General features: G+C 41.4%; 1 protein-coding gene across 4 annotated transcripts in view; it reads left to right on the top strand.

Annotated features, from left to right (window-relative positions):
* The window catches only part of LCP1 (lymphocyte cytosolic protein 1), a 44,703-nt gene that overhangs the window by 13,927 nt on the left and 6,296 nt on the right, over positions 1–24,480 (top strand). For 3 of the 4 annotated variants that reach the window (XM_048957456.1, XM_048957465.1, XM_048957437.1), the window contains 10 exons: positions 12,946–13,036; positions 14,637–14,788; positions 15,590–15,719; positions 16,338–16,470; positions 16,898–16,979; positions 18,544–18,709; positions 20,362–20,504; positions 22,316–22,411; positions 22,910–23,105; positions 24,389–24,467. In XM_048957456.1, the coding sequence (XP_048813413.1) occupies positions 12,970–13,036; positions 14,637–14,788; positions 15,590–15,719; positions 16,338–16,470; positions 16,898–16,979; positions 18,544–18,709; positions 20,362–20,504; positions 22,316–22,411; positions 22,910–23,105; positions 24,389–24,467 (1,244 nt within the window). In that variant the 5' untranslated portion in view covers positions 12,946–12,969. Of the gene's footprint in view, positions 1–2,723; positions 2,932–12,945; positions 13,037–14,636; positions 14,789–15,589; positions 15,720–16,337; positions 16,471–16,897; positions 16,980–18,543; positions 18,710–20,361; positions 20,505–22,315; positions 22,412–22,909; positions 23,106–24,388; positions 24,468–24,480 lie in introns of those variants that run through there. The other variant, XM_048957446.1, reaches the window with a different exon arrangement.

Below are 24,480 nucleotides of genomic sequence, written 5' to 3'. Positions count from 1 at the left end.
AGGGACAGCAATGGACATTTAACTCAGTGTTGCAGCACATCCTATTGTGACATCAGTTTGTCTTGCTAACCGTAAGCATGCCTTATTACAAAATACAAGCTACTTATTCTGAAGAGTTATGATTAATAACTCTTCTAAAATCAATATTACAATGATTGCCTGCAGCATTTTGCCCTGTGTATGAAATTACATGAGAGAGCCTCTTGTCATAGCCTGTCCTACAGTCATACCTTGTCCTTAGTGCCACAAATGAACATCACATGGGTATGAATTAACCACTTGCAGGCTGGAGTTGATCGCTGCATCCTACCAGCCAAACATAATTCAGTGCTGCCCACTGAAATTGTTATTTGTCTGATGGCTCACAGTGCAGAATTTAAATAGAGTATTGTGCCAGGACTTCAGCTGGACTTGTGTGCAAAGAATATTTAATGGTGCTTGGCGAGACAGCATTATTGGGAGTACACAGAGACACTCCAGCAGGCCTTGAAATAAGGCAGAAAAGTGGAAAAGGATTCATGGTCCACATGACAAGTGCCTCAAAATCTTTATTTTGTACTTCTTTTTAAATCCTTTCCCCACTGAACTTGCATTTCTGAGCATTGTTTTAAAGCAGGTGGTGCATATTGGGTCACACACTGGAATTAATCAGTGCTGCACACTGAGCACACAGAACTGAGTGCATTCTAAGAGTAATATAAACTTGTACACATGTGAGTGGAAAATCTAAGTTTCTCACCTACCTTCTATACAAGCTGTAACAACCCAAGAGGATGTTGCAAGCATCTCTGATAAGGAAACACCTACCTCTGGTTTTCCTGTGCAAGAAAGACGTTACTTTTAAAGCATGCAGTATAATACCAAATAATGGTATTTGGTGCCCTCTTCCTTGTGCCAGAAAAGGTGTTGCAACATTCTCTGTGTAGAACAGCAGAAATAAGTAAGGAGTTTTAAAAAGCCTATAAGGAGAAAGTTGGGACAAACGTTTACCAGATTGGTGTTAAACATCCTAGAAAACAAAGAAAGAGGAGCTGTGGCACAGTCTGTCAAGTAATGAACTGCAACAGGAGATGCAGGGTAGGAGCACCTCTTTGTCTAATAACAAGAAGCCAAACTGGCCTTATATTAAATGGAAAGCCATTTTAAAACACCATTCCCAGTCTTCATAGTTACATCGTGGAAACCCTTCCCACACTGAGTGTAAGGATCTGTTGTTCAAGTTATAACAGAAGTGTTCAGGGACAGAAGAAACTACGGAAAATCTACAAATGATTTCTGCACAGAATCACTATGTGAATATTAAAATGATAATTGGGCATTTATTTTTCTAATGGAAAGAAATTTTCTATTATCAAAAATACCTTCAATATGTTTCAGTGTAATTCTGAATGCAGTAAATCTATGTATGCTTCAAGGATGGTATCATAAATATGGGGATTTTGTTCATAAGAATGTTTTCCTGAAGTCCTCTACATTAGCATGTAGCTGATGGTCCAGCTGGTCTGGTGAATCCTGAACATATATATGTATTTTTAATCTGCTCAATTTGGTTCGTTTTTGAGCTGTGTATTTTTAAAGGCAAAAGTCGAAACAGAAGTTATAAAAAAAGGTGAAGGATCATTCTTCAGCCTGTGGAAAGTGGTGGGAATTTTTCTGTTAACGTTGAACACTTGTTAAAATCCCCACGGGGCCAATGAATCACTTTTATCTTTTGATGTTATATTTTCAGTTCTCTTAAGGTTTCTGCAGCGCTGCGTCATCAGCGTTGAAAGACAACTTCTGTTCACACCCATATTCAACACTTTTGTGTTTGACCTTCAGTGTACCTGGGAAATGTGTCCTTGAAGTCAGTGCCAGTTGTGAGTTCAGTGAGTGTCCTGTGTGAGGCCCTCCAGCACAAGATCTCTAGACACCAGGATCACCAAGGGCTGCAGCACGTGAAGTGTGAGGAGAGGTGGGGAAGTTCAAGGAGGAAGCTGAGAGACACTTTCTTGTACCTACCTAATTAGAGCTCACAGAGAAGTTTGAAACAGACTTTATTTTAGAAGTGTACCATGAGAGTAAAAGGCAACAGGTTGCAACAAGGGAAATTCCAGCTGCATGCAAAGAAAAAATTATTCACAGCAAGTGCAGTCAGATGTTGGTAGAAGTTGCCCAGAGGTATTGAGGAGTCTCCATCCTTGGAGACGTTGCCGTAGAATCATTGAATCACCAAGTTTGGAAAAGACCTCCAAGATCATCTCCAGTCCAGCCATCCACCTACCAGTGTTTCCCCACTAAACCACTGTTCCTTAGTACAACATCTAAATGTTTCTTGAACATCTCCAGGGACGGTGACTCAACCACCTCCTTGAGCAGCCTGTTCCAGGGCATCACCGCTCTTTCGGAGAAGAAATTTTTCCTAACATCCAACGTGAATCTCCCCTGGCACAATTTGTAGTTCATTCCCTCTGGTCCTATTGCTAGTTGCTTCACAGCCAGCGCTGCTTTGATTGTAGGGGGTAGGACTGCAGATACTGAAGCTAAAACGTGTCTGATTTTATTGTGAAGGAGAGAAGGTGTAGAACTGTGTGTGTGTGTGCATGCAATCAGTGAAAGAGAACGAAACAGAAGAGAGGTAAAAGAAATTATGAGGAGGTGAGGAAGACCAAAGAGTGCTAAATGTCCTTATAAAGACAAAATCATCTGTTTCATCTGTGACGTTTTTTTACCAGCCACTTCCCCCATGGGGTTCAGTCCTGGGCTTGCAGTCTTGGGCTCAAGTTGCTCTGCAGATTTTCTAAGCGTGCAACAACCGGTTTCAGCATCTACTTTGCAGTTTACCATCCCACAATAAGTTTTATTTTTTTTAAGGACTCCTTCACTTTCTATTGGACTTAAGCTGACGAGCACTTGCTCCACTGGTTGGGATCCACAGCGTGAGCCTGGGAGGTAAGAGCACAGCACCTGCTGTTTTTCAGCAAGCTGTCCTCACTGTGTGTGCAAGCAGTTGAACTGAACAGGAAATTGTGGTTGCCGTGAAGGAGTTTGAGTTTGCTTTGAATACGAAGCATTTTCCAGTTGTCTTGTGCAGAGCCTTCTTAAGGATCTTCAGAATATTGGGTGGGTGTAGTTGAGTAGTGTTTGAGTGGGGTGGTTGTTTTTGAATGTAATTTGGTAGGATTACTTGGCAGGATTGGAAGAAGTGAGCTGTTAGTGGATCCCAAAAAAAGGGAAAATTCTAATTCCAGTGGTAAAAAATAGCTGTTCATAAACCTGGTGTATTTCAGCTGATTTTATTTACACTGTACTCTGCTGCCTGTGAGGACATCCATTGTAGGCTGCTACAAATGTAATTTTGCTCTCCAGAAAATAAATCAAACTGATGAATTCAGATCCTGATTGCAATAGGGATTTCTGCTTTATAAAAAAAAAAACACAGTAATATGGATTGATCCTGACATTGCATCTGCCATGTAATATCTTGATTGTTAAAGTTGGTCAGACTTACCCGTGGCTTCTTTGGGATTTCGGTTTGGGCTGTAGATGAATTTTGGCTTGCAAATATCTACTGAGAACAGGAACATTTGGGCTTATATTTTGCTCTATAAGAGCTGTAGACGTATGTTCTTGTCTTATACTGGTTCCTCAGTGTGTAAATTTGATCTGAACACCGTAAACTGACCCAAGCTGCCTGTGAGCAGCTTGACTTTTCAAACAAACAGAACCTTGGGTATTTTTTTGTTAGTCTAGACAGTTCTATTGGTTGAGTAACCCCTCACTGCTGCGGATACCAAGTGAAGATTACCTTCAGTAAATGGCAGATGAGATAGTACGACCAGAGATGTGGAGGGTGCTCAGCAGATGGCTGTTAGATTGCCTTGATAGAAACAGATCACGCCCTGAAACCTCTTGTTCAGAAAAGCTCCATCATGAATCAGTTCTCCCTCCCAAGATGGCACTGGAAAAGCTGCGGGGGCCTGAGGTTGTGGCTCTCCTGGGCAGACAGGAGGGGGGAAAATCCCCTCCATGGTGGGAAACTCCACCAAGATATGAATGCTAGAGCCAGGAGAGACTGGGAAGTACCTGCCTGCCTGCTGGTAGCTGCAGTGGGGATTTCTGCTTCTGTCCTCACTGTGGAGTCCAGCTTTATTTAAGTAAGGAATATGTGCGCACAATACATCAGAAAAAGGAACAGGGGTTGAATTATGCTGTGGTTTTAAAATCTGTTTCCTCAGTTTAATCTAGTGTGGGCTTGGACTGAATGCTGTTATAGTTATAAATGGTCATAAAATCATAGAATGGCCTGGGTTGAAAAGGACCACAATGCTCATCCAGTTTCAACCCCCTGCTGTGTGCAGGGTTGCCAACCAGCAGACCAGGCTGCCCAGAGCCACATCCAGCCTGGCCTTGAATGCCTCCAGGAACGGGGCACGATGAGGTCCTCTATACAGCTTGTGATATTGAAACAAGTTTAGTGGTGTTTGTGCTTCGTCCCTGCTCACAAAGTCTACTATCCATGCCATCGCATTGTATTATGTCACCATTTTTTTTCATCCTACTACCTTCTGATTACAGTTATGAGCAGCCTAAAACTCAGCTGTGTAGCATGAAGCAGAGCTGACTTTATAGAGCTCCTATAGTAAAAATAATCTTTTTTTTTTTTTTTAAAGTATGAATGAATTTCAGAAAGAAATTGAGCAATGTGAAGGAGATGAGGTCAAGAAAGTACAGTACATTCAGAAATGTAGCTGATTTTCATACTCTAATCCCTTTATGCAAAGCAGCAGACTCCAGTGAAGTGCTGATGCAAAATGTAAAATAGTAATCAAAATGAAAAATATGTATGAAGAAAACTTGAAATGCATCCAGCATCCTCAACCCAGCTGTGCTGTAGGATGCATGGGTTGCTCTGTGTATCTTTTCAATCATCAAAGGGGAAAGCTGCAGAACAGAGAATAAAGCACATGGGGGATTGCACTGGTTGAGCTCAGACTGTTTGGAAATTGCTTGCTGTGATAGGTTACTGGGAAGTTGTAATTATTGATAAGTGGGGCTTCCAGTGCAGAAGCAGAGCCTATGGGGAGGAATAGGTGAGATGAGTGGATGGTGTTTGGGGCTCAGGGAGCACAATATAAAGTGAAGGGGAGGCTCAGGTTGAATCCAACCTGTAGGAAAGTAGGACTGTAGGAAAAATTTCTTCTCTGAAAGAGTGGTGAAGCACTGGCATAAGCTTGTGGAGTCACCATCCCCAGAGGTGTTCAGGAGCTGTGTGGATGTTGCACGGAGGACAGTATTGGTGGTATGTGGACAGTTGGACTAGATGGTCTTAGTAATCTTTCAAACCTTAAAGATTCTGTGATTCTAAGATAAGATATTTTTCAGAGCAAAAGGACACAAGAGGAGTCTGCCTCCATCTGCTCCACTTGTTGATGCACTTGCCCCATGCAAGCTCAGTAAATCTAGGGGGAATCATCTAAAAATATATATCCATTTACTTTTTATGATGGGAACATGTTTTTAACATTTTCCTTGCACAGAGGACTGCTTTCCTGCCAGTGAGCTGGAAATATCATCTGTGGCCTCTTTGTCTTGTGTCAGACACAGCTCTTGCAGGACATCTGGAACTGAGTCAGGACTTTGTGACCAGGCCTTCTGCCATGGGTTTGTGGTATGAGTACATCACAGGAAGAGGAAGAGAGGCTTATAACTGTCTGCTCCAGGTTTTGTGCCTTGTCTGACACCCTGTTCATGGTGGGGAAGGCATAGAGCAACTCCTTGTACCTGGAGATGCTTCTCCATAGTGAGTGAAGATGAGGCCAGGGGGATCAGGGCTTTCCATTCCAAATTGAAATCTGCTGAAAGATTGAAACTGTTTCTCAGCATGGCTTGGGTTAAAAACAGCTTTGGCAAAAAATAAAAAAGGGGAAGGAAAGAAATCACACGAAGCTTTCAGGAGTCAAAATGTTCCAATTGTTATGGATTTTATTTTTATTTGTAATACAGCTAGACTGTGTTCCTAAAGGGACAGGAAAGACAAGTGACTCAACAAAAAATGTAAAATCTACTAGATCAACATTTTTCTTTTTTAAGAAAAAACCTGCAGGCTCTGATGTAAAAAGCAAGATACACATATATTGCATCTCCTTGATGTGAAACAAGAGGACAGTATTTATGGATTCACAGCTCAGTGTCCTCATGCCTTGATTTCCGTGAAGAACGAGCATTTTCTACTGCTGGGTGACATATTGGAAAGAATTCTGTGTTCCTCTACAAGCTCTGTGGATTCTTCCTTTCTAAGGCCTGTTGATTCATACCTGATTTAGGATTCAGGCACTTTATAAAACAGAACAGTAAGAAAATAATTCATGGAGCATCACCAAGTTGCTTTCTAAACACTGATGAATGTTTTTTCTCTGTGCTTCTTCAAATTCTACTTAAAATAAAACATTTAAAGCTCAACAATCCCAGCACCTGTACAGTCAGTGAGGTTTTTCTGTTGCAGGTGCTCATTTTTTAAAATACCTTTGAGACAGAGATTGTCATTTGTTATGGGCTGAATTGTGAATTCTAACAAATATCGGGGAAGAAGTCTTTGCCATTGCTTCAGAAAGATTCCTGTTTGAATTCCAAAAGTAAACTCCTATCCAGATTGAAACCACTGTGACAGTTTGAATAAATTATATGCTGCTAATGACCCAAGTATGTTTTTACCTTAGGATTTGTAATTTAGTTCAGCATTGTTCAGGAAACTGAAAAAAAAAAAAAAACCACCTCATATATGTATGCATCTCTTAACTATTTCACTATCCCTGGAAGTGTTCAAGAAATGTATGCTTAAATACATGGCTTAGTGGGCAATACTGGTGGTAGGTGGATGGTTGGACTTGATGATGTTAGTGGTCTTTTCCAACCTTAATGATTCTTTGATTCTATGATTCTGTTTAAATAGGCACTAAGTGCATGATTTGAAAAATAAACGTTTTTAATGAACCCACTCACCTCTTCAAATATATTGCAATTCCTGTTGGTATGTGAGAAATGCATCTAAATGATAAGTAGTTCAAAACCTGATGGTGTTTGCTGATGCTATCCATCATGGTGAGTAGCTGACAAGCTGAATAACTGAGAAGTAAGGAAGAAAGTGCAGAGACATGCTGATTCTGTTTCTTATTCTACATCACTAGCAGAGAAAAAAACTATCAGAAAGAAATATCTAGGCAATCTGTTACACCAGTCTACAGTAGAAGGCACCAATGGGACTGTTTGTTTAAGCTAGAGTTGCTACCACAAATTATCACAACCCCAAACTGGCAGTAATTCTGGAGAAATTTAGTGTTAACATTGCTATGCTCCTTGGCCGTGGGTGTATTATGGTTCACCCTGCTGGTGCAGGGACACAAGCACTTTGTTTTTATCAGAGCTGGAACTGTAACAGTAGGTACTAATGAATACATGAGAAACATGCATGGTGGTAACACGTGCAAAGAACATGAAGCTACACTGTGAGGTAAATTCTTCTGAGTTATGCAAAAGAATATGTTTTGTTGACTGTTGACAGGATGGTTTTGCTTCTGTCATTTTAGTTGAAGGGATTCATTTTGGCCAATGAGTGCAAGATGAAACTTTAAAATTGAGCAAGTTCTAGACAACACTGCTGTGGTGATGACATTGATTCTTCTTTCAGCATGAGATCCACTGAGCAATTTCTGTTTTTCTCACTCCCTGATGAGGCCAATGATATCAACACTTTTCACTGGAAGGAAAACATTTAAAAGAGCCTAACTCATAGATCTCTCTTGTCTCCTCCTTGGTTGAAAACAGACTGATTCAGAGACGTGATTTGAACAGAAAGGCATGAAAAGGGGTGGTAGCAGTGTTAGGGTATATATAGACTTGTGTGCAGAACCTTTCGAGAAAACAATAGAGGGAAATATTTCTGGAGAGGAATGTCCTATTGGTGATATTCCCATGGTCAGATAGGAATGAGAAGTGTCTCAAGGATGCAAGAATGAGACAATTAACAAACATGCTCAAAACAGTCCCTACTTCTTTAGATCTGATGCTTCGAATCTGTCTTGAGCTTCTGGGCAGCTCTAGGGGCCCATCTTTTATTTCTGCCTGCTTTTGGCATTGTTCAGGGTGGGCTGTACATGGGAAGGTTACTGATATGGTTACTGGTCATATTGCTGAAATCAGCGGGAAAAGCAAGAGCTGGGGGTGTACTGCACAACCCTCATAGAAGGGCAGACATTTGTAAGCTGAATCTGTGGGTGTGACAAGGAAGAGAAAAGGGCTGGAGCTGGAGCTGTGAACTGTAATAAGATTACACAATTTTGAGCACGAGAGCTGAGGAGAGCACCATCTTCTGCTTCCCCATGCTATTCTAACAGCTGTATTTTGCAAGAGTGAATTTCTTGATGTTACATCACTGATGAAAAGCAAGTTTGAAGAGAAGAAGGCAAAACAAAGTAGGGAAATTCTACGACAAGGAAAACATGTAAACCTTTATCTGATCACTCTTCAGCTGTGTAGAGGGGACTGTATTATTAACAAGCTGCTAGTGCATCAGTGAAATAAAGCCATCATGGTATAAAGTGACTGGATATTAGCCATTTATTCAACCTTATTGACACAAAATTCAGTTACATTGATTCTGACTATTTAAATATATGTTTGTGAAATGTAAAGCTGCAGTTTTGGGCTTATGCTGCCTGGCAAATAGGAACACCACCCATTTTTCATCAGCCAATATTCCCTTTGCTCCTCTCTGAGCTCCTCACCAGCTATCCCCTTCGAGGAAGCTGTTCCAACTTGTTCATACTGCTCTTCATATCCACAAGTACTCTTTTGCTTGCATATGTCATTCTCTGCACTTTTTCTCTGCATCTGTCTTGCACTGATTTGCAAACAGTTTGGATCAGAGATGTGTACCATCTTCTTGCAGTACCTTGTGCATTATCAGTAACTGGGTCAATTACCCAGAGCTGTTGGATTGATTGTTGCCCTCTTGGGGTGCCCAAGGGATTTCAGTTTGCACTGAGGACAGTGAGGCTCTGAAAGTATTTCACCTCTAGAAGCAAATTGCTCTGCTCCTGGCAGATAAAATCAGAAAGAAAATATTGCACCTGATCTCCCACGCCATTTTCCAAAAGCATTTTTCATTTCTATGTGCCCAAATATGCTTTACTTTTAATGATCTAAGCAAGGTACACAGCTTACATGCAGTAAGGAAGCTTTTTAAAAATGTATGTGCTCATTTCTGCCACTGTTTAATGCTTTGGACTTTTATAGCTCCTTTTCTCACTTGATTTCCTTATGCTATGGTTTACTGCTTGAACAATTTCAGAAATGATGATGACTTTCAATTTTGTATAACTCAACTGTGCTTTGGAACAGACAATTATGGTTCCTCCTGCACCCAAGTACAACTGATGTGTGGGTGATGTAGGGCACGTTCTCGTCCTGAGCTCATTCAAATTCCCTGCTAAATGGAGCTACATTTGCAAGAGAGTGGGTCATATTGGCCTAAAATGGATATCAGAAGGGTTCACTGCACAAAACCCCTCATTCTACTGTCTATTATTAGCATACACAGATGTAAAAGTAAGTGCTATTAATAGAATTCTCTGTATTTAACAGATCAAATACGATTGGGAAAATTCCAGGTTATTATGTCAGTGTTCGTTTTATCTAGAGGTTATAAAACTCTGCAAAAGCAGTTGTCATCATCCTGTGGTGCTTCTTACCTATTATGCTATACAACAATCTTTAATTCTATTAAATGTTATGTTGCAAATTGTACAGTTGTTGCAAGAAGACTGGTCATCTTGTAGTGGAATATGGATTTTCTTGCTGATGGCACTGCAATATTTGTGTGTATCCAGGTATTTCTCATCCAGTCCAAATGCAGCAAAAACATGCAGTTAAAAAACTAGTACTGAGGAATCAAAGACAGGAAAGAGATCAGCATGAAGGAGGAAGACTGTGGATGTCATGGTGATCACATATATATAACCCATATTGTTAGTGGACCACAGGAGTTTTTCATAAAAAAAACAGGATAAAAAAAAAAGTCATTTGGTTTAGGTTGGAAGGGAACATCCCCAGCAGGCACAGCTGCCACCCTGCTGGGGCCCCATCCAACCTGGCCTGGAACACCTCCAGGAATGGGGCATCCACAGCTCTTCTGTGCAGCTGTGCCAGTGCCTCACCACCCTCTGAGTAAAGAATTTCTGCCTAAGGTCAAATCTACATGTCCCCGTTTTTAGTTTAAAGCCATTCCCCCTTGTCATATCAGTTACCAGAATGTGGATAAAGTCAGTCCCCTCTCCTGCTTGTAAGCTTCCTTCAAGTACTGGAGGTCCACAAAGAGGTCTCACCACAGCCTTCTCTTTCCCATGCTGAACAAGCCCAATTCCCTCAGCCTTTCTTCATAGGCTGGGGGCCCCAGGCCTGGACTCAATACTCCAGATGAGCCCTCACAAGGGCAGAGCAGAAGGAGACAATCCCTTCTCTCTCCCTGCTGGCCGCCCCTCTTTTGATGCACCCCAGGATGCAGTTGTCCTTCCAGGCTACAAGTACAAGTGCGCACTGCTGGCTTGTTTCAAGCTTTTCATCCAACAGAACACCCAAGTCCTCTCTTTCCGTAGTGCTCTCAATGAGTTCTTCTCCCAGTCTGTACACATACCTGGGATTCCCTCGACCCAAGTGTAGCACCTTGCCCTTGGCTTTGTTGAGTTTTATGGGCCCACTCAGCTTGATGTAGTTTGCAAACTTGCTAAGAGTGCCCTCAATTCCACTGTCTATGTCATTGATAAAGATATTAAAAAACACTAGCTCAAGATGGACCCACGGTGTCACCATTGATCATCAGCCTCCACCTGGACACAGAGCCCTTAACCACAATCCCCTGTCTGCAACCATTCAACCTGTTCCTTAACCACTGAATAGACAACACTTCAAATCCGTATCACTCCTATTTAGAGATAAGATTGTGGTGTGGAACCATACAAAAGACCTTGCACTAGTCCAACTAGGTGACATCAGTTGCCCTTCCTTCATCCACTGATGCCATCATTCCATTGTAGAAGGCCACCAGATTGGTGAGGCACGATCTGCCCTTACTTAAGCCATGGTGGCTCTTTTTGATCAGCTCCTCATCTTGCACCTGCCTTAACATCGCTTCCAAGAGGATCTGCTCCATGATCTTCCCAGGCCCAGATGTGAAACTCACCAGTCTGTAGTTCCCCAAATCTTCCTTTCCCCTTTTCTACATGTCCCTTTTTCCAGTCACGAGGGACTTCCCCTGACAGCCATCACTTTTCAAATGTGATGGAGAATGTCCTGGCAACCACATCAGCGAGTTCCTTCAAGACCCTAGGATACATCCTCACAGGCTTGTACATATTCAGCCTCATCAGATGGTCTCAAACTTACACTTGTCTTAGAGTGGGAAGGATTTTGCTCCCCAAACTCCCACGTAAATTTCCAGACACATATGAGACATGTAGAGCCTGACTGCCATTGAAGACTGAGTCAAAAAAACATCAAGATAGTCCTCAAATATAAAGTCGTTAGAATCACTTCCAATTTTATATTACTATTACAATAGCAATCATTCATTGTACTGAAAACTTCACAGATGTCTGTGGTCCCTGAAGGCAACAGCCTTTGATTATGCTGCATTTCTCTACTTATAAAAGTTGTGAATAAACAGACATTTCTCTGGAAGCTGTATCTAAAATCACAGTGATGAGGCAGCTAAAGCATGATACTACAGGGAGACAGCAGACAAAAAGCCAACTGCATGAAATTGCCTTTGAACAATTTCAAACCCATTTCCATAGTATTCTTCACTGACAGAAGGAATCAATGCATGAATTCAGGAGGATTGAATCTGAAGGCCACATATGCTGTGCACAGTCCTGTGTGTTTGTAGAGGGCTGTGACAAATCTGTCACTTTTTTATTCTTCCATGAAAATCTTTCTATAAAATTTGGAATCCTAGCAGCCAGAATGCGTTGCTGTTTTCAGTCCTTCAATGTGGTATTTTTTAATTTCTTTTCTGATATATATATATATTTTAATTTAAACACTGCAACGGCAGCCACTCATTTTCAATATCAGCTCATGTTTCTGTGTATTCTATTTAAATAGTTGCTTGGTTAATTAATACTTAAAGAGACATAGGACACTGGAGGTGTCTCTCACAAACACAGAATAATAGATCGCCTGTCTCCTGGAAGGTTTCCTCTGTGATGTGAGAGATGGTAGGTGCAGTAAAAAGCAGCAGGGTAGGTAAAGTGTGCATCTTCTAGCAGTGTGGTGAATATTGTGACAAACAGAAGCAAACTTTGAATCTCCAGGCACCATTTTTAATAATCCCAATAAGTCCAGTCTCATCCTTCCTCCTGGCTTTGAGGCAGGGAAAGACATGACAATTTCTTCCAGCCATGTGTTTCTTAAAGCACTGTCAGCCTTGGACACCGCAGTGGGCAAGTCCCTAAATTCTCCCCACAGCCAGAGCGATGGTCAGCTGCACCCCAGAGCTCAAGGAGTTGGCCAGGAGAGCACACAAGTTATGGCAAATCATGTTTTCAAAGGGAGAACTGCAAGGAAAAGCGTAACTTTGTTCTCTTTTCTCCATGATAAAGAAAAGTTAGGGGTAGGGTTGAATTCCAGCAAGGTGGGTATGAGAAAGCTGTTGGGATTTTGAGTAAGCCTTGGCAAAACAAAAGCAGTGGCATGGATTTATATCTCAGATACTCAAGGCTTTAACCCATTGCTCAGTTTTAGGATGCAGGGAGGAAATGGTTTTCAACTGTGCTGAGAATTCCGATCCACGCTTCTAACTCAAAGAAAAAAAACAAAAATAAGATTTTTCCGTAATGAAAATCCCTCTTTTTCATGATGCTTACAAGCCCAAGGAAGCACCCCATGAGCATGTGTGCTTTCCTCTTGCAGACCTGCACTTTGAAGAGACGAAGCATGGCGTCCACAGCGCACTTCTCGGAGGAGGAGATGGCGGAGCTCCGCGAGGCTTTCAGCAAAGTGGGTGAGTGCAAGAGGCCGTGGGTGTGAACAGCCAACTGGCTGTGGTGAAATGAGCTTTCAGCAGTGCTCTTTTGCTGTGTCACAAACCGCAGAGAGTCTTGCCTGTCCTGCAGAGCTGCCAGCGAAACCAGAGCACGCCATGCAGCATGCTGCAGGCAGAGCAGCAGATTTTGTGATACAGCTTGGAAACCTGAACAGAAATTCTTAAGAATGCTGCTCACTCCAGGGGAATGATTGGGAAGGGAATAGATTTTTATTTAAATGCAAATTGAGTTCCACTTCTGGGGAGGAATGGCCTGGAGGAGACAAATGTGCAAATGGCTACATAATTTGTAATCCCTTTCCTGTGGCCTTTTAAGCCCTGGTTACTTTTCGACTATGTGTTTCCTTTGCAAGGTTCAAAGGTCCCCTCTGCTTTCTTTCCCTTGAAGACATGCGGATTTGCCTGTCCAAATTCTAAGAAGAAGCCCTTGCATTTCTCACCGCTTGCTTACTTTTACCATCAGATCCATCAGCCTCGCTGGGCTGTGTGCTGACCAGTTGTCCTTCCTGCTTCAGGTAGTGATGCTTTCATTTCTGACCACACAGCAGTCCAGGCTGGGAGCCTGAAACACTGGGGTATGCCCTGCGTACCCAAAGCAAAGGCAGGAATGATGCACTCATTACACTTCCTGATGTTTCTTTCTCCAAATCCAGACCCTTTTCTTGACCAGAGATAAATCAGATGCCTTCTGCAACCTGTATTAATCTGAGCTCATCCCTCTTTGCAGCGTGCAGCAAGTGGTGGCTGGTTGCAGCTCACCACGCAGGAAACTCACACTCGTTTCTTTGAAGTCACCTCAGGCTCTGCTCTGGGGAAAGAGTTTGCAGAACTCACAGATCTAAAAAAAGTGAATGCAAAAAAAGAAGTAACAATTTAGAATGTATATGTGTAATACTATTGAAATACTATATATAAATATTACTTTATAACAGAAACTCTCCATGCAATAGAATCAGTTTATCTTCTTATTTGTGGAGATTTTCACAACCTGGTGGGGAAGAAAGGGCTATTTAACCCATATTACTCCTCAAATCTTCCCCTGGACCTTGCAGCAGACTCAGCAGGACTGTCTGTGTCAGCACTGTTCCAGAGGAACATGAAGCTTTTTATTTTAAGCATGACCGTTTCTGTGCCTCTAATCTCATGACTTCTGATAACATTAGAATCACAGAATCACCAAGGCTGTAGAAGACCTCCAAGATCATCCAGTACAACCATTCACCTATCACCAGTATTTTCCCCTTAAACCATGTTCCTTAGTACAACATCTAAACATTTATTGAACATCTCCAGGGACGGACTCAGTATTGCATCAGATCGATTTTCTTCACTGTACTCTAGGCAGGCTAGTCTTTCCATTTTTGTTTGTTAAATGGTGATTGCAATTTCTTGGGGGATGTAAGTGCCACTGCAGTGATTGAAAATAATGGACTTCTGAATAACAGATCTTTATATGTAACGTATACTTCCTCAGGTGAAATAAAAACAGCAGCCTTCATGTGCAAAAAATTCCATTCAACTGAGGGAGAATCTTAAATGTTCATTTTAATCTTTTCAGATGTCAGTGGGAATGGCTTCATCGACGCCAATGATTTAACAGATGTGTTGAAGGCAGCCAACCTCCCTCTTCCAGGTTATAAGGCCAGAGAGCTCGTTCAGAATTTGACAACCACAGAGGATGGCAGGATCAGTTTTGATGAATTTATTACAGTAAGTGGGATGTTATTTCAGAGAATAAATACAGAAAATGAAAAATAAAAGCATACCAACTTCTAAAAGAGTTTGGAATTTTTAATACATTGCATCAGCAGAGAATATCATTTCCACAGAAAGAGCCTTTTCTCTGGTTAAATGTTTGTTTTTCCCCAGAATGTTCTAATTATCTGTGATGCTCAGATAATGGTGGTCCCTAGGGCACAGGAGAGCTATGAGCACATCATTTTGCTGAGGTGTTCCCCAGAGGAAAAGATGAGAGGAAGATGTAACTGAACTAGAAATCCTGCAGTTAACTGGGACAAATTAAATGAGTGCAGCTGCGTATTGAACTGACAGTATCTTTTGGTTTGGTTAACGCAGCAGGATTAATCTTTTTGGTTTTAAGTTGTGGAAAGATAATGCTATGGCTAGATGTCTGTAAGATATTTCAATAGATTGTTTTTTCTCTGTCCTAAACTGGGACAAAATGCTAAAATAGTGGGATTTCCGTTGGGGTGGAGAAACAGATTTTTGCTTGCCTTTTTCTCAAACTGAAACTTTCAAAAGTGCTCCTCCTGCTGACTTCAGCTCCATGGTTTCATGCCATAGATGTTTCTGTTACTGAGCTGATCTTTGTTCATGGCTTTGAAAGTATCAGAGCAGGTACACAGACTTTCTCCCACACCCGCTAAATAACACACAAGCTGTGCTTCTCCGCATGTAAAGAAGAAGAGAAATGTCTCATGGCCAATGAGCTCATGGTTTTAGCTTGGTTTAATTCTCTGAAAATTTAAAATTTTCTCTTGTGCTTGAAAGATTTTCCAAAACCTGAAGAGCGACGATGTTGCTAAATCATTCCGAAAACAAATCAACAAAAAGGAGGGCATCTGTGCTATCGGTGGGATGTCGGAGCAGTCCAGTGCTGGCACACAGCACTCTTATTCAGGTAAGTACAGGGGTCCTGTGCTGGTAACAACCAGGAGTAAACGTCTCCTTCTGTAAATCTGAAACCAAACGGTTCCTGACCTTTCTGCTAGCGTCAGCAAGACCCCGCCAGGGCCACTGAGTGTGAAGGAGTATGGGGATTTGAATGAGCTGAAGCCCATTGCACTTGTCATCTCATTTTGTCCATTTTTCAGATTTTCTGCTCTATGGTTGGCTGAGCCATTTATACACCCCCATGCTGGTCTGCCTAACTCAGGAAGACATATATTTGCATTCTCTGATTAAGTTAGGGATGGGCAGTTACACAGCTGTCTGGTTCACTCAGCTGAGTTAGTCATTTGTACAGAATAAATGCTCCCCCCAATTCCCTTTGTGGCAAGACTAAGTTCTGCTCCCTTGCAGCAGCTGTGGTCAGTCACCCCATACATCCTTCCTCATCTTTCCTTGAGCTTCACAAACTCATACTTTTGCCTGTCTCCTCAGAGCCCTCTTCCCATAGGGGTTTGTTTTTTGGTCACGCTCAGATTTAGTAGAGTCTTTCTCCCCATGCACATTTGTAAGTAAAATGATGGTAAATTTGTTGCATGGTAAACGGATGGGTTTGATATTGTGTCCACAGAGGAAGAAAAGTACGCCTTTGTCAACTGGATTAACAAAGCCCTGGAAAAGGACCCTGACTGTAAACACGTGGTCCCAATGAACCCAGAAACGGATGATCTCTTCCAGGCAGTCGGTGATGGCATAGTACTTTGGTAAACAATAATTCTCTTTAAAAAGGTTACACTTCTTTCACGCTTATGAGAATTTTTCTTTGCCTCCAGACCTTTCCAAGGAGAAGTCAGTGCAATTTGCCCCCGGTAGTTACTTCTTTCTACTTTTGTTCAAGGACTTTGGGGTTTCATATGAAGTAACATAAGATACTGAGTGCTTTCATGGAAATTTCCGCAAAATAAACTTCTTGTACAACTTCACATTATGGCATTCTTACCCCATGTTTCTAGAACGTGACTCAAAACAATTGCTCGAGTGTGTATGAGTGCACATGCAAAAGGCAGAGAATGACTATGTTTGTTTAGTAACCCTCCAGCTCTTTGACTTCTCCTGTAGCGTAGTGACAAAAACTCTATCTGCATGAGTTGTTACTAGTGTATCTCTTGTTGTATTTTCTTGTATTTCCAGTAAGATGATCAACTTTTCAGTCCCAGATACCATTGATGAGAGAACAATCAACAAGAAGAAACTCACACCCTTCACCATACAGGTACAAAAATGTAACAGGATCCCTTGCTTTTCTGCATAGGAAGCTCCAACATAAATGCTTAGAGCAAAGGCTGGACTTAATTCTGCCCAGCACAATCAGCCAAAGTTGTCTGTGGCAAACTGAGATGCTCAGATTCACATGGCCAAGGAGAATTATATTTCTGTTTCTTCTTAAGCGTTTGAGTAATTGGACTAAACAAATGTTGTATTTGCACTTAAACCAGTGTATAAATGTTTACCTGGTCAAAGCTTGGGATAACTTTGTGGTAGAAGCCATTTGAAAACAAGAGCAGCTAGATAGACAACATGGTGAAAAATTCGAGGTGGAGTAACTCTCAGAAGGCTGAAAACGCCCTCCCTGGTTACTCAGGCATTGGACTTGAATTCACAACTGCTGTGTTGTAGTCTGATGTCCTCACCCAATATCAGCTGTGGTCCAGGCAGTATTGTGGGCTGCAACGTGCCTGAGATGGAACAAGAGCCTTTACCTGTCCTTTACAGTCTGTGCCTTTTCACCTTGAAAACTGAATCCTTTCTTTATTTCTATCATCAGCACACAAATACAATTTAAGAATTGGACAAAAAATAAATTTTCACCTACTTAAAGTTTATTACGTTTCTCACACAGCAGTACATAGAGAGATACTTTTATATAAACGACATCTGTATAACAGGGTACAGAATATAAATAGATATATGGAATGGATGTGAACCTAACCCAGTTTAGCCCTCAGCTACCCTGATTAGATGGAACATTAGCCAGGCTCAAGTAAGCTCAGAAGCCATTAAATTGGATTTTTATGCTCTATACCACATTTTTCAGTTATAATCGTTTTGGTCAGCAGCATCGCTTAGTGATGCAGCCCAGATCAATCCCTGTCACATGTAGACATGATTCGATCAATACAGCTTCCACTTTAACTTAACCCTTTTACAGCTGTCTGGTGGAGAAAAGATAATTAATTTGAAATGCTCCAATTTTTCCAGCTTATGAGAATTTACTCTGTGTCTCTCCCTGTGTTTTATAGCTAATCAAATCTATCTGTCATGCCAGCAGCAGTGAAATTCATTTGAAAATTGCAAATCTGTGTGAAAAATGGTATTTGCCAGGCTTTTTCATCTGTTTTACTCACCCTGCTCATCAAGCCTCCTTTTTAAATATTGCAGATTTATAGCTCAGATTTACTTATGCCCTTTGTTTTATATGGGAAGGAAATGGTGAAGGAACATAACGTTCACGAAATATCACTTTTCTTTCTGCCCCTCACTGTGAATTACATGAGCCCTTTGCTTCCCCTGAAAACTCCCAGCCCTGGATTCCACACCCCAATGTCCAAACAGAAAATGTCCAAACAGAAAGGCCTGAACAGTTCTGCCCATGGTTGAAACACGAGGTTAAAAATACAACAGGTTTATTCACACTGATTCCTATGACCATATGCTTTTTGTATACTTTCCCAACTAGCAATTTATTTGTATCTTGGATATTAGGACTTTTCCATAAAGCTGCACTCCTGTATCCTCAGCTCTCCATTATTACATCATTCAGACGTTTTCTTCCCTAGGAAAATCTGAACCTGGCCCTGAACTCTGCTTCAGCCATTGGGTGCCATGTTGTTAACATCGGAGCTGAAGACTTAAAAGAAGGCAAACCTTACCTGGTTTTGGGTCTTTTATGGCAAGTCATCAAAATTGGTCTCTTTGCTGACATTGAAATCAGCAGGAATGAAGGTATGTGTGGCTCTTAGTTTCAGTGCTCTGTTATCATCTCTAAACAGCCTTCTCAACATAACTATTTTAAAAACTGCTTTAATTTAACATTTTATTTAAGTTTTTGTTGTCTTCTTGACTGCTCTCATTTCCCTTGCTCTCCACAAGTTCTGGCACTCCAAGCTGTGTGTAGGCTTGCTTGTGCAAAGCCAATTTCATGCTCACTGAGTTGGGAATGATGGTTACATCCAAGCGTCTTGGTGTTTCGGTACTTTAGTCAGTGCAGAATTAATTCTGTCTAAACCTGGGATCAAGGAAATGCTACACTGCATTTTTTTCTTTTGGTGAAACCAGTGCCAAACATCTCCCTTTCTTTGGAAAACTTGATTTATATAATCATGGAATAATTTTGTCTGGAGGTCCTCTGGTCTTTCATCCAACCACCAGCTTACAGCAGGACCAGGACCAGAGTTGCCCATTAACTTGCTTCAGTGGAAGGCCTTGCATTTGTGCATGCAGTCCACACAACATCTTTTCTTGATGCTGTGTTTGATAGCTCGCTCAGCCTATAGTGGCACTACTGTCCTCCTGTTACCATGCAGATTTCACCTTCTTTGCTTCACCTCTTGTACCTTCTAACCCTCTCATAGCCAGAGGGATCAATTTCTAGAATTCCCAGTTCCTATTCCTTTGCTGTGGAGCAGTAATGTTGAAGCTGGCCACTTTACTGGGCTTAGTGGTTCTCTTCCCATGATGGTATATTTTCCTTTATTTCTCATCTCAGACTTCAATTTGTCAGAGTAGACAGGCCATTATCACTTTTATTTCATTTTTGGGTTCTCTTTTTCCCTGATAGCCTTCCTCCACAGCTGTTGAAGGTGAAATTTCTCCTTTTTGAATGTGAACATTGTATTCTCAGAGAGCTCTTGTGAGCAGCTAGTATGAAGGCAGTAAGGCATCCCAACTTCTATGGGAAATATCTGGGATGGGATAATATTGTGTTTGTTTTTCCCCTGGTCATGTCACGTGGTAGCTCAGATTAGCTCAGAAGACATCTAATACACTCAGGTTGTTCTCATCCTCTGTTGGTAATAAGAAGCTTCTAGCTAATAGCAGGTATTCATATTAATTCCCTAGTGTGTGTCTTTCAACACAGAACTATTGAATTTCACTCCATTTTTGTTACTGAGTACCATTCCATTCTTCCTGTCTGATTTCCTCATTGTGCACTGTGCTGTGCCACCTAGTGAATGTCATCATCATCTTTTTTTTTTTTGCACATTGCACACTATGTGTGCCAAGAAAAAAAAATAAATCAGACACTAATCCCAAAATCAATCCATGATCTCGACACCACGAGAATCCCTCTTCCAGATGACTTCTCTCTCTGAGGAACCTGCCCCAGTGTTGGTCTCATTATGTAGCAAATTATTTTTCCTCATATCTAATCAGAATTTTCCTTGCAGCTTTTGCCTGTTGCCTATCATCCTGCTGTTGTTTTTATTATTATTATTATTATTATTATTATTATTATTATTATTATTATTATTATTGTTGTTGTTGTTGTTGTTGTTGTTGTTGTTGTTGTTGTTGTTGTTGTTGTTATTTTAAGGTATTCTGTGAACAAGCAAATAATGCAGCATTTACTGTTTTTTTCTTTTGTACATACTTAGCCTTGATTGCTCTTCTGAGAGAAGGAGAGAGCCTAGAAGATCTAATGAGGTTGTCTCCAGAGGAGCTGCTGCTGAGGTGGGCAAACTATCACCTGGAGAATGCGGGATGCAACAAGGTCAACAACTTCAGCTCAGACATTAAGGTATGAAGAACTGTGACCAACAGCAGCAGAACAGCCACTCCATGCCCAAAACCATGTTGTCCAAAGAAGAATCATGTGCTCACAAAATGTCCCTAAGTTCCTCTAGACTTTGGTTTGGAAAGCTACCCAGGCTATCCTAGCCAGACATATAACTGGGTGTGGGGGAAGAGGATGGAGGTCTTCCAATTCCTCCATTTGATATTTCCTCCAGTACAACATAGGAAGAGTCACTAAGGACACAGAAAAAAAGCATCAGAGAAGATAATAGGAGAATTTGGGAGTGACACAGCACGATTTTCTATTGTAACAGATTTTTGGTTCAGTTGCGTGAAGTTTATCTCAGAATATCTGTAGAGAAGGAAGAGCATGGAGTCTTTACCATGTTTCCATAGCCTGCCTACTCAAAGGATTTTTACGCCATGTTTACAGTTGGAAAATAAGGTACATATTTGCCTCTTGAAGGCCAAGAGTTCAGTCTGTACAGGCCTGGGGTCCCTAGTACAGGAAGGACGTGGAGCTCTTAGGGCAGGTCCAGAGGAGGACCACTGAGATGATCAGAGGGCTGGAGCACCTCTACTATGAGGAAAGGTTGAGGGGAACTGGGCTTGTTTAGCTTGGAGAAGAGAAGGCTCCAGGGAGACCTCATTGTGGCCTTCCAGTACTTGTGTAGAAACAGGAGGGGGATCAGCATTTACAAGGGTGGACAGTGATAGGACAAGGGGGAATGGTCTTAAACTGAGTCAGGGGAGGTTCAGGTTAGATATTAGGAGGAAGTTTTTCACCCAGAGGGTGGTGACGCGCTGGAACAGGTTGCCCAAGGAGGCTGTGGATGCCCCATCCCTGGGGGCATTCAAGGCCAGGCTGGATGTGGCTCTGGGCAGCCTGGTCTGCTGGTTGGCGACCCTGCACATAGCAGGGGGTTGAAACTGGATGAGCATTGTGGTCCTTTTCAACCCAGGCCATTCTATGGTTCTATGATTCTATGATGCTAAAAGTGTCCCTCCACATCAATTCTGGTATAAATGCCCACCTTCCAAATACAGTGGGTATAAAGAACTTCTAGGGATAGAAAAATATTTAATAAACGAATGGTATCTGTCATATATCATAAGCATTAAAATTTAAAAAATGAGGTCATCTACATTTTTTAAGAATATTTGTTTGATTAAACAGTCAAGTCCCTCTACACTAACATGCAGTTTTGTTTTCAGTTCTTCTTTGACTTATTTAGAGATTAGATTAATATGTTCCATACAACTTTTGCAAAAAATGTTAACTTCTTGTCTTATCCCTGCCCTTTTGCCTGAAAGAAATGCTGATATTGTTGTTTTCAACTTTTGTCCTAGCAAGTTATGCTTTCTCTTCTATAACTGTTCCAACGTTTCTTTGAAATCTGCTTTAAATCTCTGCTTTCTCCTTCTGCATTTCCTTTTATTAAATGCTCAGCAGCCTGACTTCTACAGCATTATAAAGGTATACATTTTCTTATCTCTAGTTTGATGTTCCTACTGAGTCAATTCTTACATCTCTGTTGTTGCTGTCCTTTTTATAAGTGCAACACAGCATTTTTGCCTCATGCTTTTAGCTTTTGGTAGTGTATACATATTGGCTTAGGGAAGAAGTGGATCTGGCAAACACAGCATAAAATGGGGATTGTTAAGTGCTTCTAGCTTTAGTAATTTAATTATGTAGTCCAATGATTGATGTAATAAAAATGAAGCATGTGTGCACATTGTTCGAGAGAGCGCTGGCACGCAAAACCTGGGCTTTAGATGTAATTTTTCTCCCTTTAATTTCCCTGTCTGTTACAGGACTCAAGAGCTTATTACCATTTGCTGAACCAAGTTGCCCCCAAGGGAGATGAAGAAGGCATTCCAGCTATTACTATTGACATGTCAGGATTAAGGGTGAGATGAGATGAGATGAGATTTGTTCAATATTTTCTGTCTTTTACTTGCATTGCTGATCAACACAAAGTTGCACCAAGATAACAGAACAAGAAAACTCAGTGTAGCAACATGATTGTATGTTTCAGAATCTGAATAAATAAATGATGTGTTTTGCTTTTCATTAAATATTCAGAGAGCCAGGGAACAGTTTGGGTTGGAAAGGATCTTAAAGATCAGCTAGTCCAACACTACTGCCATGGGCAGGGACACCTCCTGCCAGGGCAAGTTGCTCAAAGCCCCATCCAACAGTCCTTGATAAACCACTAACATGTAGCAAGTAATAAACGCATTTCTTTGGGAATTTATCCAACCCCTCCGCTTTTTTAGTGTTGTGTAACTAAAACAAACATGGCAAGATGGCTAGATTAGAGGTAAAGCCCATCTGAAGCTTTGGTGTGCTGGGCTGTGCTGGGCTGTGGGGTCATGCTGATGTGGCTCCATTTTTGGCTGGCGCAGGAGAAGGACGACGTGCAGCGTGCTGAGTGCATGCTGCAGCAGGCAGAGCGGCTGGGCTGCCGGCAGTTCGTCACAGCCACTGATGTTGTCCGGGGGAACCCAAAGCTGAACTTGGCATTCATTGCCAACTTGTTCAACAAGTACCCTGCCCTGCATAAGCCAGAGAACCAGGACATCGACTGGAGCTCTATTGAAGGTAAGGAAAATGCACAAGAAGAATGCTTCTGGCCATCTATCGGCAGGATCTTCAGCTCCGAGTTCATGATATGTTAAAGATGAAAATGTCTGAACCTCCCTGGACTGTTGAGCATGCTTCTGAGCACGAAATTATAGTTGATCTGGCATTCCTTTAATCAGGACATAATTTAAGAATATGGTTTTACATAAACCTGTCCTCTCTGGGCTGGGGTCAGGACCATCAATGTGTATATCATTTGCTGAGCTTCACATCCTTCTGTTAGCCCTGTGCTCTGGATCAGGAGTCTCAACAGCCTCGTCCCTTGTAGTACTTTGGCTCTGAGGCAGGTGGTGCTTCTTGCCGAATAATCACTTGAAAATGCCTTTCTCGGCTCTCACGTTCTAAACCCCCTTAAAGATGCTGCTGAATAAAAGCTTTCAACTTCTAATACTAAGTTTCTGAGGTGTCATCATTAGAGCCATCATTAAACAAGGCAACAGGAAGTGTATTTTTCCCTTTTTGGTACCATTCAAAGATTTTTGTTTTTTTTTTTTTTTATTTTCCTTTGGTGCACAGAGATATAAAACAAAACCCTGAACTGAAAACATCTAAATTGCTTCTTTGGGGGGTGGTCTAATTCTCACTGCACAGCAGTTATTCAAAGATTTTAGAAGAAGGCAGACCACTATTTGTTTTTGTATGCAATGTGTCTAGTAAATCAGTTGTGCAGTTTGTTACAGCACATTAAAAAACTGTCTGAAACAGTTCAAGTGGCAGTTAAAACTGTTAGTCTTTTGAGAGTCTGAGCTTTATTCTGTGAATCAGCAAAGTGCTTAATCATGTGCTTAGAAGTAAGAAAACACATGGTGTCCATGAAGTCAATGGGACCAGTGTAATAACTGGTTGAGCATGTATTTGATTAAATGCTGGAATGAATGGAAGTGCTGTTTGTTCTAGCATTTATTCAGTGTATGTTGTGCTTACAAAGAGATACTCAGAATAAATCCATAGTTTCAATTATTTTTAAGTTTTTCAAAAGCCTCATAATAAAATTGTTCATGCCACGAGCTCTTGAATTCTTGAAGGTATTTCAAGGCCAATCTACCTAAATACTGTAATATCTAGGGCACAAAGAAATATTACATGCACAGTGCTCTCTTATTTTTCTTGTCAGCCAGTGTCTCACTCTGTTTATGGTTCAGAGCACTGTGAATTCTGAATTATGGTTTCATCACAAGACACTTATTTTACTGCAGTGGTGTGGTGTGAAGGCCTGCTGATTGATAGATCTGTTGTTTTAGGTGAGACAAGGGAAGAGAGGACGTTCAGGAATTGGATGAACTCCCTGGGCGTTACTCCACGTGTAAATCACTTATATAGGTAAGGAGAGGCC

Source organism: Lagopus muta, chromosome 1 (assembly GCF_023343835.1).
Source record: "Lagopus muta isolate bLagMut1 chromosome 1, bLagMut1 primary, whole genome shotgun sequence".
NCBI lineage: Eukaryota > Metazoa > Chordata > Aves > Galliformes > Phasianidae > Lagopus > Lagopus muta.
This window is presented reverse-complemented; position numbering and strand designations above follow the sequence as displayed.